The 15540-nt window shown below is 37.9% G+C and overlaps 1 protein-coding gene across 1 annotated transcript in view; it reads left to right on the forward strand.

The window, feature by feature from the left end:
- The first annotated feature begins 723 nt into the window (after positions 1-723).
- Positions 724-15540, forward strand: part of Rp2 (RP2 activator of ARL3 GTPase) — a 39825-nt gene continuing 25008 nt past the window's right edge. Inside the window, exons 1-2 of the mRNA XM_021188055.2 lie at positions 724-1071; positions 12950-13615. Coding sequence (XP_021043714.1) covers positions 979-1071; positions 12950-13615 — 759 coding nt within the window. The 5' untranslated portion in view covers positions 724-978. The remainder of the gene's footprint in view (positions 1072-12949; positions 13616-15540) is intronic.

The following is a 15540-nucleotide window of genomic DNA, read 5'->3' on the forward strand; positions in this document are numbered from 1 at the left end:
TGTCTTTTGGAAGAGATTGGAAAAAGATTATATGTGCTTCTGTCATTAGATGCATAGGCTGAGAGATTCAAAGATACATGCCGTTTTGTAATATCCTTTTGCTCCCAGATTCACTGTTCTAGTAAGGAGACACTCGGTTTTTATCCTAAATACTTGTTCAATTTTGGAGCAATAAGTGGAAGCTTTTAGCCATCCCTCAAAGGATTGGAGAGATGGCTCAGTGTTTAAGATCACTTGCTCTTCTTGCAAAGGATCCAGGTTCAGTCCCTAGCACTTGCTTGGTGGCTTACAACTATTAGTAACCAGGAGATTTGAGCCCTCTCCTGACGTACACAGACACCAGACATGAACAGTTTGACCAGAAGCTTGTGGGTTCCCTAGAAAGGTACTGAAAGGGAGGAGTGAAGGACACAAATTTGTTTTACAAAATTAGCAAGAATTTTTTCCCTTGCAATTTATGTCATAAAACAAGTCCACTACTCTGTATGGCATCCCCTCCAGAGCTTAAAATTTGGAAACTTTCGAAATTTGAGCACCAGGTGGGGGAAAGGTCCTAATCAAACAGCAGACAGCTAGTCCAGCCTAGTTCACTAGAGGGGAGAAGCTGAGGGCGGAGTAGGACTGACCTGGGGACAGGGCCCTCTCTGAGAGCACCTGAGCTGGCCAGCCTCCCGGCTGACGTAGGATTGGTGAATGAATACTTTGGCCTGAGCTCATAGGAGCAGAGCAACTTGCGAGGCTTTGATTGGCTCAGAGGTTGCTGCCCGCTTATTGGTTGTCATGGGTCGTCACGGAGACTGAGGGGGTTGGGCAAAGAAGGGTGTTGGGCCTGGCGGGAGTGCAGAGGGTTGCGGGCGGCTGGGTTGCTCCCCTGGGCGGTGTCCGGGGAGCTGTTGGCAGAGTCATCCTGGGTCCCCGCCGCCCTCTGAGAGGTGTCTGAGCGAGTGGGATCTAATAGCAAGACCCTTAGGCCGCACCATGGGCTGCTGCTTCACTAAGAGGAGGAAGAGTGAAAAGACTGAGGGAGAGGAGGAGCAGCCCAAGCTGTACAGCTGGGACCAGCGGGAGAAGGTGATGTTTTGGGGATCCCCTGCTTTGGGCTCTCCTCGGCTGTCCTTTGCAGCAGATGAAAGCGGGCAGTTCGGCGGGTGGTGCACAACTGGCTTTCACTGGCGCGCACAGGCAGCTGAAGTTGCACGACTTTGGGGGCGGGATGTGAAGGGCCCAAAGGAGACATAGAGTTAGTGGTCAGCCTAACTAGACTCCCAGGGCCTCTCTGTGGGCTCTGCACCCTGACTCCCGGTTCTAGAAAGGACTCCAGGGAGGGAAAGAGCCAGGAAGGTGCTGAATCTCCAATCAGCTCATTTCACCAGCGGTGGCCAAAGGGTTTGGTCCAGTGGTCGAATTACACACACAAGACTGATTCTCATCTTTTCCGCGGTTTGTATTCCCAAGCTGTTACTCTTTTGTCTGCTCTCCTCTGAAAATCGCGTTTGGTGCTTCTTGGTATTACTTAGTTATTAAAGGGACTGTTTCATGTCTACCTTTATTCTCACCTTCCATTTATGAGAAAAGAATAATGAAAATTGAGGCAGTCTTGGAATGTATTGTGTAAGGTGAAAGTACCCAACACAAACCAGGAAGTAGTTTATTATTGCAGCTTTATATGAATGAAAACGCCATATAGATCCCAAAAGGTTTGAAAAAGTCTCCTAATCTTTCACAAAACGCACTTACTTAGGCATACATTTCACAATGGTTCCTCTTTCTACATAGTTCTTCATTTCTTCTTAGTGTAGTTGCTTTGTAAAACACTTAATAGACATCAATTATTTTGGTTTCTCAAACAAAATAAGAGTGCTTGTTTTTTTTTGATGGGTGTCATGAACAGTTTGAATAGTTAACTATTGCTTAATGCAACAACTTTGACCAAAAATACTTTATAGTAAGTCTTGTTTTGTTATAACAAATCATCCTGCATCCTTGTTTGGTATGACAAATCATCTTGCATCATTTCAAATCCCCAGCAGAATTTAGGCATTCATATAAATGACATTTTCAAAATGTTGGCTTTTAACAAATGGAAGATGCTGATAGAATTCTCAGGCTCAGCTTTTTGCCTTTGACTCTGAAACCTTTCTTAGGCCATGTGGCCTTTTGTTCCTCTTATATTTTGTCATGTAGGAAAGTGGTGTATTTTCTGTCTTATATGAAGATTGTACCCATCAAAATTATTTGGCAGGAGGATTTTGAAATATTCATTTTCAACAGCCTTGGGATTTCTCATAATGCTGTTTAATATTTTTCTCCCCAGCGCTGGGTATTGAACCATGCTAGGCAAGCATTCTACCGCTGAGTGGCATCCCTAGCTAAACAATGCTCTTTAAACTTGAACTTCCTGCTGCAGAGAGAGTTTTTGTTTGTTTTGTTTTGTTTAGAAGTGTCAGACTAAAAATAAAAGTGTGCTTTTCTTTTCAGTAGTCTTGGTTGGCTGTGGTTCACTGTCCCATAATAATTGTCTTTCTGCTAACTTCTACTTACAAAGTTCTGATTAATTGGGGTCTTCTGGTCTTGCTATTATGTTATTTTTGAAACAGGATCTTTTTTGTTATATTTTGAAAAAGGTTTCATGTAACTCTGCATAGCCCTGAATATCTGTCTGATTCCCCTGCTTCCATCTCCTGATTGCTTGCATTGTAAGCATGCATCACCAACTTATGCTAGAGACAGTGTTTTGATATGAACTTCTAGCTAGCCTGTTAAACGGTAGGTAGCTTAGGCTGGTCTTGGATTTCAGGCAATCCACCTGCCTGAGCATACTGAGTACTGAGATTATGGGCTTGTGCTACCACACCCTGATAGTTGGAATCTTTCATATGAATGTGTTTTGTGATTTCTTTTTCTTGTGCTCTTTATCTAAGTTAAAGTACTGAAAAATAGCATAGTGGATACTAATATTTAAGTGTCCCCTCTCCCACCATGTGAGCTGCATTAAACTTTCTGGTGTAAATAGGAACATTAAGTTTTTTTCACTTATATTTTTAAAATATTTTTATTCAATAAAGAGGTCAGCCTTGAAACCATATTCATACAAAACAGCAAAAGCAGACTCAGTAGGTTGTATTTATGCGTACTTAAACATACATAGACACGTATGTGTAATAATAATAAAGGAACCCTTTTTGAGAGCATTACTAGGTACTATAGTTGTAGAGATTTAAGAACTGTTATTGGAAATGTACAATAAGCCCATACTTTTACATATATATATATATAATACATATAATAGCTAGATATATAATTATATTCTATATAATACATAGTATACATAAGATGCCATAATATATTATTATATATTATACATATATTATAGTTATATATATTATATAGATATAATAAAAGTTAAAACCTTTTTTGTGGTGCTGGGAATAGAACACAGAATGTTAGGCAGGCACTCTACCACTGATCTATACCCCTAGCCCTCCAATGGTACTTTTACTGAGCCTGGTCTTGCTATCTCTTGAAACTTTTGTGTTTTTTTTTTCATTACAAGGAATTGAATGTAAATACACAGCTTACAGAAATAACTGAGATACATTGTATCTGTAGCAACAGAAATGGTTTGTCTCGGGTTTTCATAATATCATGGAGTCTAAGTCTGTGCTGTTTAAAGTTAGAGCAAGCAATTAGTCAACCTGTAAGAGTTTTTTTTTTTTTAAAAAATGAGTTGCCTGTAATTTCCTTACCATTGGAAAAGTGGTGTTTAAAGTTTCCTTAGGTTGTATAATCAGAGTTGATGGGTACCCCATGGGTTTTGGGTTTTGTGTTGGGTAATTGGGTCAGCCTTAAGGGACTGAAGCAAGGAGAAATTGTCTCAATTAGAAAGAATGTTTGAGGACTAAGTGGTGTCATGGCAACTTACATATTACAGTCAACAGTGGAAGGAATTCATTTTCCATTGCTGCTGACTTTGAAAAAGAAAAAAAAAAAACTACCCTGACATGAGAAATATTTTGGATTCTAAGATCTCTGTTTAAATCATTTAGAAAGAAATGCCTTTTCTTATTGTTTATATGCTGTATTTAATAGTTAAGCAAATTATTCAATGTATATGTATTCAAACACCAAGGAAGAGCCAAACTTCTTATTCTTGCCCTCCAAGATCTTACTTGCCCTTTGGAGTGAAAACGGGAGATGCTGAGTCAAAATGAGGTGAGGATGAGTAGCACACAAAGGGAGTTTTCAGTTCTACTTATTCATTCTAATACTCCTCAATAATAGAAAGAAGAATAGTTTCTCTGGCTGGGCAAGGTGGTGCAAGCCTATAGTGCTAGCAACTTGGGAGGCTTGGTGCTTCTGAGTACAGAGCCAACCTCCTGAGTCTCAGGCTGCCCTGTGTGAGTATGGTCATTGTGAGACTGAGATCTTGACTCCTTAAAAATAAAAAAAAGAATTAGTTTCCCACATGATGGTCTAGGTATGAAAATTGTGATTTGAGTATGAAGAACACACTTGTATCTGCTACATTTGTCTCATGAGTATTCGAAATAGTGCTTATTAAAGCCAGAGCCTCAGACCAGAAATTCAACTGTCTGTTGTTCAACTTTGGGTAAACCAGCTAATTTGTGCATTTCAAGCTTCTTAGTTATAAAGTTGGCTAGTCCTAAAGAGTTCTGCACAATTTAGCAAGGCAAGGACTTGCCCAGAAGAAGAGACATTAGATAGTAATTGTCATCTCCAGAGACACTTCAAGCACAACTTATGGGAGAATTTAATACCAAGAATTGTTCATCAATAGAAAGGATGACTTTATGGGGAACTGATGTCTGTGTAGAACCTTCAGCGATTGGATAGGTGACCTGCTAGAAAGAAGTATCTGTAGTAGATAGGAAGCTAGATGCTATTTTCATCATCATCTAAGTATGTGAGGTAATTTAGTTGTCATTTGACATGAACTAAACCATCCTAAAACTTAATACCTTAAAACACTGGCAGAAAACCCTATAGGTGGAACAACNATATGAACTAATCAGTAACCACAGAACTCGTGTCTCTAGCTGCATATGTAGCAGAAGATGGCCTAGTCAGCCATCATTGGGAAGAGAGGCCCCTTGGTCTTGCAAACTTTATATGCCCCAGTACAGGGGAACACCAGGGCCAAGAAGTGGGAGTGGGTGGGTAGGGGAGCAGGGTGGGGGGAGGGTATAGGGGACATTCGGGATAGCATTTGAAATGTAAATGAAGAAAATATCTAATAAAATAATTAAAAAAAAACACTGGTAGATACTGCTTTTGTTTAGGACTCTGCCCTTTGTGTACAGTTAAGCAGGGTTGACTCTATATGGTATCAACTGTGGCAACTTGAGTAGGGGTTCCAGGATTGCCTTCAGGATGGCTTAACCCCGAAGGTGTCTGTCAAGTTGATACAGGCATTCAGTTGGGAGCTCAACTAGGGCTGAAGGCCAAGAACTCTCCATGTGTATTCTGAACTTCAAGGTCCAAGGACCACTGACTTTATTGAGTCTAATTGATGTTATATCTTTTCCCCCAAATAACGATTTCTAATTTCGATATTTTATTACAAATATATTTAAGTTTTTTTAATTTTACAATTATGTATGTATGTGAAAATCTGAGTATGGGTTTGTACACATGAGAGCAATGCCTATAGAGAGCAGAAACAGCTCCTCTGGAGCTGGAGTTTCATACAGTTATGAGCCATCTGATATGAGTGCCGAGAACTCAGGTTCTCTGCAAGAACAGTATGTGCTCTTACTGGCTGAGCCATCTCGCTGCTAGCCCTTCATTAGATGTATTTTATTAGATGTATTTAGAGAAAACCTTGAATGTATACCTTAAGGCTTAAGTAATCATATCTGCTATGAGCTGCTTTTTTAAAAAATACTTTTTATTTTTACAAACTGGATTTCCATTAACGTGTCTAGATTCCATTAGTATATCTCAGGATATCATTACTGAAGTTAACTACAGAAATTAGATTTAATGAAAATTTGCTTGCTGCCTAGTAAAGAATTAAGATGTTCACTGCTGTTTTCTGTTAGGGAAATAATACGTAAATAGTACTGTTGGATACTAATATCACATTAATTCCAACTCCTGCTAATGCAGCAAGTTTGAGGCCAGTGTGGGCTATAGGTAATACATATAGATATAAACTATGTACATTTCATCAAGGCTCGTATGTTAAAGTACTTTAGACTACAACCTATCTGTGCTTTTAATTTTAGACATTTTAAGAACTAGTAACTTTTACAAAATTATTCTAAACTAGAAATTAGCTAAGTTTTGATTTGAAGAACTTTTAGGAATTTCCAAGAAAATATAGTAACATATATCCTGTATTTCTTCCTTGAATAGTGATTGACAATCCAAGTAATTTTATACTGTAAAGCGAGCTATAGAGTTAATTTATCCTCATAAGCCGGTAAAAATGGAATGTCTAGGGAAAAACTAAGAATAGTAGATTACATTGAATCTCTAAGCATTAGAAGCTGTTATGGGTATTAGTCAAAAATTTTTGAAGGCCTAAGTCCCCCATGATTATATTTGGAGTTAGAGCCACTAAAGAAAGAAATAAGCTTGCATAATGTTCATAAGTGTAGAGTTCTAATCCTATAGGATTGGTGACTTCATAAGATTTCATCAGAAAGTAAGCACAGTCATGTCCCTCAACCCCACAAAGAAGAAAGTGCTGATAAAGATAGAGATGAAGGGCTTTTTTTTTAGTTGAAGTCAGCTAGGCCAGGCCGCCATAACAAAATGCCATATTCTGGATGGCTTACACAGCAAGTTTAGTTTTCAGAGTTCTAGAGCCCAAGACTCAGCCCATTCTAGCATCTTTGTCTAGTGGACCTGTCTTCTTGGCTTTAGATAGCTGTCTTTTTGCTGTATCCTTTCAAGACTTTTTCTCTATGTATTCACTTGCTCCGGCACTCTCTTTTTTCCCACATCTTACAAGGTCAGTATTCCCATTATGAAGGCTCTCTAATTACTTCCCAAAGGTGTCACCTCCAAACATCACCATATTGAAGGCTAGAGCTTCAAAGTAGAAATCTGGGGAGACTGGCTGGAGATACAGATCAGTGGTGGAGCACTTAACTAGCATACACGAGGCCCAGGGTTCAATCCCTAGTAGCATTAAAAATGGGGGAGACACAAATGTTAAGTCCACAGCACACTCAAGCCTATTAAAATAGCAGCTCAGTGATTTAGCAATAGATTTTATGTCGGTATTTGCAACAAGAAATCTTAACTCCTAGTAATGAGTGAGTGTGTGTGTGTGTGTGTGTGCGTGTGTGTGTGTGTTAATTTGTTTGAGTGTGGACCCACACATGACTGGCTCCTCTTGCCCATTCAGCTTTGTAGAAACCAGCCAAATCCTGGTGGTCTTTTCCCTTTACCTATTCATCTTTGCTCTAACTACCTCCACTGTGATTAATGTATCAGTGCCAAAAAGATAAGCGGAAACATGATCAGAGAATACTTTTTTCCTCCTAAAATTTAATGCAGAATGGACTTAAGCCACCCTTTCATGTTCTTTCTCACTTTAAGACCTGGAACTAGAACAAGCTCCCATTGGCCTGCACCATAACTATATTCCCATCATCCTGGTTCTGGCTTTTCACAGAGGAAAGCAGCCTCGGCCTCCCTTTATTGGGGTATTGGAGAGAAGAGACTACATAAAGGAAAGAAAGACCTACAGTAGTTATTAGAAATAGTGCCTCTGCCTGCTATAGCTCTTTTATTTTCCTAGCCAGAAATTGGTCAACTTGAAGAGTGACCTAACTGAATGTCCCTGAGTGCTAGTTTGTTCCCATTTTTTTTTTGTCAGTGTTGGGAATTGCACTCTGGCCTTCCATATACGAGACAAGTGCTCTTATTGGGCTAGCTCCTAAGCTTTACTCTTTTGTTCTTGATCATCATCAGAATCTCAGTTCATTGGAGATGGAGTGAAGAGTGGGATGTGGAGAAGTTTCAATTTTTCTTCAAGACAGTGTGTGATTGGGTTGGAGAGATAGCTCCACATTAAGAGTACTGGGTGTTCTTCTGAGGACCTGAGTTTGATTCCTAGCACATCACCATGTGCTCACAACCATCCATAACTCTAGTTCCAAGGAGATCTGATACACTCTTCTAGCCTTCATGGGCACATATATGCAGGCAAAACACTCATACACATAACAAAAAAGGTACTTGATTATTAGATTTAGTTACTATTCATATAATACCTTTATAACCCACATTATATGAGTTATATTCTGGGGTATTCAAGATTCATTGATTAAAATGGCTATATAGTTGCCTATATTCTGTTTTTTTTTAGCAGTTTGTTGATTTTGTAAATTTTGTGTGTATGCATGTGCACAATGTGCATGCAAGTACCCACAGAAGAATGCATCGGAAGTCTTGGAACTGGAGTTATAGGCATTTGTGAGGTGTCTGATGTGGTTGCTGGAACTAAACCCAGGTCATTTGCAAGAGCAGTAAGTGCTTCTGACTACTAAGCCATCTCAGCACCTGATACTCTACCTTTAAACCTGTTTATAATCATATCCTTGTTTTCATTCATATTGTATTGTTTCTTAATCATTCTTGACAGTTTGTCTATTAATACTTGTTTTGACCTTGTTATTCTTTATTATATTTAATGTTCAACTTATTAATTACATCTGTGATTTTAACTTCTCTTATGTATTATTTTAGCATTTAATTGCAATACAGTTAACATTCCATGGCAGTTCTAGATTGTGTTTGTAAATTATCTACTATTTTAAAATTTCTGAGCCTTTTTTTTTCAGGGTAGTCTCAAAATTTGAAATTATTCTGAATCAGCCTTCTAAGTGTTAATATTATAGGTATGTGCCACTGCACCTAGCTTTAATTTTTAAGAGAAAATTTACATGTGCTTATTTTACGTATGCATGTGTTTTGCTTGCATGTGTGTCTGTATACCACATGCATTCTTGGTACCTAAGGAGGGCAATGGATTCCTTGGAACTGGAGTTATAGACAGCAGTGAGTTGACATATGGATGCTGGGAATCAAACCTAGGTCCTCTGCAGGAGCAACAAGCACCCTTAACTACTGAGCTATCTCTCCAATCCCCCAATTTTATTCACTGTGTGTTTACGGACAAGTAATTTTACTTTTTGCATTTTACATCTTGTTTAGATGTGTAATGCAAGGTTCCGGTTTTCTTCATTTCTAGTTTTATCTGTTGTTGTTTTTTTGTTTTTTTGTTTGTTTGTTGTTTTGTTTTGTTGTATATACACAGTACTTTCAGAAGCCAGAGAACATCCTCAAGTGTTTCCTTAGGCATCACACACACACACACCACACAGACACACACACATATACACACTTACAGTCTTTTGAGACAAGCAAGTGTCCTGGGATTCTCCACATATACTAGGCAGTGGACCAGTGAGATACAAGGCTCTGCCTGTCATTGACTCTGCAGTACTGTTGTGGTGATAAGTGTATTCCACCACATCCAACTTTTTATATAACTGCTGGTGATTGAACTCGGGTCCCTATGTTAGAATTATCTTTTTAAAAGAATATTTTCTGAGACACTTTTGTTTTGGTTTTGTTTGTTTGAGGTAGGATCTTGCTATTTAAAAAAGGTTGGACCTGAGCCGGAGATTTTCCTGCAACAGCCTGTATATGTGATGTGCATGTGCTTTACCAACTATGCCATCTCCCCAATTCTGTATTTTTAGATTTTAATTTGTTTTTTGTTGTTGTTGTTTGTTTTTACCTATAAGTAATTGGGAGAAGTAGTGTTAGAAAGTATTCCTTAGATTTTATTTAATATTTTAGTTTACTTCATTTGGAAGTGCTAGGAATAGAACCAAGGGCTATACAATTGAGCAATACTTTAGCTCCTGAGATGTTTGCCTTTTGTTTGTTTGGTTGTTGATTTTGGTAGGGTCTCATTGTATAGCCTAAGCTGGCTTCAAATTGACAATCTTCCTGCTTTATTCAGCACACCTGTTAATTCCATTTCCTCAACATTTCTCAAATTTATCTCATCCTTCTCGTACCTTCTGGCTACTTCAGCCCATTCTGGCTAAGCCTCTCAGATTCACACTCCATATTTCCATATTCCTTTTAAACTATTTTATTTTTGTGTATATATGTAAGCCTGCAGGAGATACCGTTAGACCCCTGGAGCTGGAGTTACAGATGGTCGTGAGCCATCTAATGTGGGTGCTGGAACGAAACTCAAATCTGAAATCTGGAAGAGCAGCAAGTGTTCTTAACCAATGAGCTATCTTTCCAACCCCCCCCATATTCTTTTTAATCTTTCTGAAATGTAAATTTAGCATACTTACATTGTTCTGTGGCTTCTGTTATTCATAGATAGCTTCCAAACTTTACACCAGGACCCCTGCCTGATTAGTTTCACTCCAGTATCTCTGGAAATACCAGGCCCCTTTGCATTTTCTTCCTGATGACTGAAAAAATTTACCTTGTTCAATATATTACCTTTGTCTGGTACTGTCTTTCTTTCCCAATCTTTCCAATAAACTCCAACTTTTTTTCATTCTCACTTTGTACCGTAAGCCTTGGGTTGTCCTCTATGTTTCCCATCTCTGGATTTCTAAAAATATCCCCAGCAGCTCTTACCACATGGTCAGGTTGATTAAATGGTTTGTTTAGGTATATGTTACTTCCCTTTTAGTGCCCAAAATAGTGTCTGGTTCATATTGGGGATTCAACTGTTGGTTGACTGACTAAAGATCCAGAAAGGTAGGGTGACTTTCAAGATCATGATGGTCATAGATGACAAAATTTAGGTTAAAAAAAAAAGACCTCTCATTGTCTTATGCTATAGACCAGTGCTCATCCTAGGATTTATGTAAAACTAGATAAATATAATATTGTGTATGATAGAAGTCACTTTAAGCTAGTTTAGCAATGATTAGCATGCTTATATGTTACTTTGTATATAGGCAAATATATGCACTGTATCTATAGAAACCCGTTTCTAATACATAGTTTTTGCATGTTAATGTTTATAGTCATAAGCAGTTAAATAGTTTCAATCGATTTATAATACATTTCAGCTGTTTTTAAACTGCCAGACTTGCCTTTTTAATCTCTCTCTCTCTCTCTCTCTCTCTCTCTCTCTCTCTCTCTCTCTCTCTCTGTGTGTGTGTGTGTGTGTTGGAGATACATGCTGATGATCAAACTCAGAGCCTCAGGCATGCTAAATGCACTCCATCATTGAGTTTTCTAACTATATTTTGATTAGCACAGTTAAAATAAAAAAAAATTGTGACATTCTAGATGCTATTATTTAAAAGATTATGTGAGGCATAGTTTATAATATCTAATAGGATGGCAAATTTTGAAAAGTTACACTGGATGAATAGCTCAGTCAATGTCTGATTAAAATTTGTAGATGTAAGTACCAACATATCAAGGCTTTTATGTCTTTAGATTCTTCCATTGTCTGTGGTGTATGAAAATCTCAGGATTTAGAAACTTAGACCCAAATATCATTTTGTAGTAGGGTAAAGAATTATATTCAGCCGGGCATGGTGGCGCATGCCTTTAATCCCAGCACTCGGGAGGCAGAGGCGGGTGGATTTCTGAGTTCGAGGCCAGCCTAGTCTACAGAGTGAGTTCCAGGACAGCCAGGGCTACACAGAGAAACCCTGTCTCGAAAAACCAAAAAAAAAAAAAAAAAAAGAATTATATTCAATTTAAGATTTTTTTGTAAGAAATAGAAGGTTTTTTCTTTTTTATTGGTTATTTTATTTATTTTCATTTCAAATGTCATCCCCCTTCCCAGTTCCCCCTCCACAAACCCCTATCCTCCCTCCCCCTGCCTCTATGAGGGTGCTCCCCCACTGGCCCAAATAGAAGTTTTAAAATTGAAGCACAAGTAAAAGCAAATCACCAGAAAGCTGAAATAGTATGTATCTATATTTTTAATGTTTAATTTTCAGTTGCAGGAAAGGATCCAAGGCCATGTACATTCTAAACATACATTTTAATACTGAGCTTTATTCTAGCCTGAATTAGTATGTCCTGCTTAGGATAGATACAAAGGATATAAGCTTTAATTTCCTAACATTGTTTTTTGCAATTGTATCTGAAAGAGACTCTTGTTCTGTAGCCCTTGCTGGACTCAAATAACTACCTTGTAATCTTCCTGCCTTAGATTCCCAAGTGCAGGGATTGCAGGTGTGTACCCTATGCCTGGCTTAAATATCTACTTCCATTAGAATATTTGCTTTAAAAATATATTCTTGACCTTGCCCTCCATATTAATTTGTGGTTATACCGATTCTAAATAGGCTGAAAGACTGTTGATAGTAGCAGTGACCATACATCACCTCAGTTAACTCACAGGAAGACCCAAATCATAGTGTCACACAGGCTTCCCTTTAGGTTTGCGTACCCAAGAATGACATTTGGTAGCAAAAAGAGTGGATGCATTTCCTAGGGTGTAGTTATATATTAACCATGGTTAGAAACTTTAGATTACTTAAAATTGGTAAGTTTACCCCTCTTATAACCTCAGAGCTATTATCATACTTAGAAAATGAAAAACAAAAGCCCTTAAGGTTATCTAACAGGCTGTGTGTGTGTGTGTGTGTGTGTGTGTGTGTGACTGACTATTGCCAGTTGCCTCAAAAAAGCATACTTAACAGTTGAAATGGTTGAAACAGGATCCAAGCAATACACATAGCACTTAGTGAATGTGCCCTTGAACTTTGGTTTCTTTCCTGATTTCCTCCATCATTCTTTTCATTTACTGAAAACAAACAAACAAAAAGCTTCCTATTTCAATGAAACTGAGGAACTTAGGTTTTAGCATCAACACCTAACTGTACTGGCATCCCATAGGTACTTACTTAGTTTTGGTGAACAATGTTAACGATACTCAAGGTTATGTATTTTGTTTTTGCAGGTTGATCCAAAAGATTACATGTTTAGTGGACTGAAGGATGAAACAGTAGGTCGCTTACCTGGAAAAGTGGCAGGACAACAATTTATCATTCAAGACTGTGAGAACTGTAACATCTATATTTTTGATTACTCAGCTACCATTACCATTGATGACTGCACTAACTGTGTAATTTTTTTGGGACCAGTGAAAGGCAGTGTGTTTTTCCGAAACTGTAGAGATTGCAAGTGCATGGTGGCTTGCCAACAATTTCGTGTGAGGGACTGTAGAAAGTTGGAAGTCTTTTTGTGCTGTGCTACTCAACCCATTATTGAATCTTCCACAAACATCAAGTTTGGCTGTTTTCAATGGTACTACCCTGAATTAGCAGCCCAATTCAAAGATGCAGGCCTCAGTATCTTCAACAACATCTGGAGTTATGTTCATGATTTTACACCCGTGTCAGGAGAGCTCAACTGGAGCCTTCTTCCAGAAAATGCTGTAGTTCAAGACTATGTTCCTATTCCAGTGACTGAAGAATTCAAAGCTGTGCGAATTTCCACAGAAGCCAATAGAAGCATTGTTCCTGTATCCCGGGGTCAGAGACAGAAGTACAGTGATGAATCATGTCTTGTGGTATTATTTGCCGATGATTATACAACTGCAAATGCCAGGAAACTAATTGATGAGGTAAGGAAAAAGAGAAGAGAAATAGAGCTAGGACCATACTACTTTGGAGGCTTTCTAGGTTTTCTTGTTGTCAAATTTATTATTAGAAGTACTGGCAGCTCTCAAGTTAGTTCCTCCAACTGGTTGCCTCCACAAGCTTGCCTTAGAAGCAGACCACTTGGGCCTCAAAATCCTTTAAGAAAACTTTTCATCCTAGCTCAAATCAGTAAGCATTCGTTAGCACCAATTATATGTGGGTCATGCTGTTGCCATATTTCATTCATTATATGATGCATGTTTATTTTCCACATCTTTGCTTACATACTTTGTAATTAGTTGCAACTCAGAAATAATTGATCATAGTTGATGCTGGAAATGAAGGCATAGAGATACAATTCTCTGCCTCAAGAACTGTCATTCTTCATCATAAACAATTTCTACGCACACTCACAACAGTATTGCATATTGAAGTATGTATGGCCTTTTCTAATGACTTACTGAGGAAATTTCTTTGGAGTTTTAATTGGTTGTAAATGACACTTAAGAATACATTTAGAGTCTGCTGTGACAGTGTGCATCACAGTCCCATCCATACTGGGCTCCTTATTAGCTCTTGCCCCATTGTCATTGATAGGCTGGGAATTGTCATGTGAATAAGATTGGGATTGGAATGTCAAAAGTTCTAACACTTGTGAGCAGTGGCTTTCAGTGACTTCATTAAGTAAAGAAGAGTTAATACACAGCAGCTCCCCCCTTGAAAAGTATTTGAGGGGGGTGGAGCAGTTAAGGCTTCAGGAGCAGGAATTCCTTTTTTGGTAGGTGTACCAGTAAGAAGATGCATTGACCTGGATTTATCCAATAGAATCTGTTTAAACTTAAAAATCAAGCTTTCCAAAGTGGATAAGTAAGTATCTTTCTGAAGGGATTGTTGTAAAGTTGAAGTACACCAAAAGGAATGATTTTTTCTTGACAAAAAGTAAAAATGAATATCTCTATAGTTACACATCTGTAATGCAGAGAATCCATGTCTGAACTTTACAAAGTATATTTGAGGCAGAGGTTTTAAAACTATAGAACCTAAACAAATAATTTTAAGACTTTGATACTTTATTCATTATTGTTTCTTTTATTCAGGCGCTCTCTCTCTCTCTCTCTCTCTCTCTCTCTCTATATATATATATATATATATATATATATATATATATATATTGCCTGAAACTTACTTATGTAGACCAGGCTGTATCTTCAACCTCCCATTCTGCCTCTGTGTCCCAATGGCTTAAGCCATTGTGTCTGACTTCAGATGTTGATGTTTTCTTTTGTTATGCCAGTATGATAAGAAGCATGCTATGGGTTTTGTAAAATGTAGAAAAATATGCTTGTAGCCTTTGCACTGTTTAGTCACAACGTTAATTCAATATCTGAGAAGTAAATATCTTCACTCTGTTGTATGGCAAATTTCTTTTGTATGGTGAATTTTTACTACATAAAATTTTCAAAAGATTAATCATTGAAGTTAAACTTCTTTGGTAGATAACCAGGAGTGGATATACAGATATATTAAGATGCTTAAAGAAAAAAAGCCATCAACCCAGTCTTTATTTATGGGTCATGAATGTTCTGAACCTTTTGACCTTTGGTATCTGATGTGTGACATGATGGACTTTGCAAAAATATGGCTTAGAAGAGTGATATTCTTTAAATATCCTTCTGGAATGCAAAATAAAAATCCTACACTAATAATAGTAGCCTATACTTACATAGTATTAGATATGTATGTAGTTTTACTGTCAGGCACTGTTAAGAATTATTTAATGAACTAATACACTATTTAAAATAACCTTATGATGGATATTAGCCCAGAAACTTAGAATACCCAAGATACATTTTGCAAAACACAAGAAAACCAAGAAGGATGACCATCGTGTGGATACTTCATTCCTCCT

Source organism: Mus pahari, chromosome X, assembly GCF_900095145.1.
Source record: "Mus pahari chromosome X, PAHARI_EIJ_v1.1, whole genome shotgun sequence".
Taxonomy (NCBI): Eukaryota; Metazoa; Chordata; class Mammalia; order Rodentia; family Muridae; genus Mus; species Mus pahari.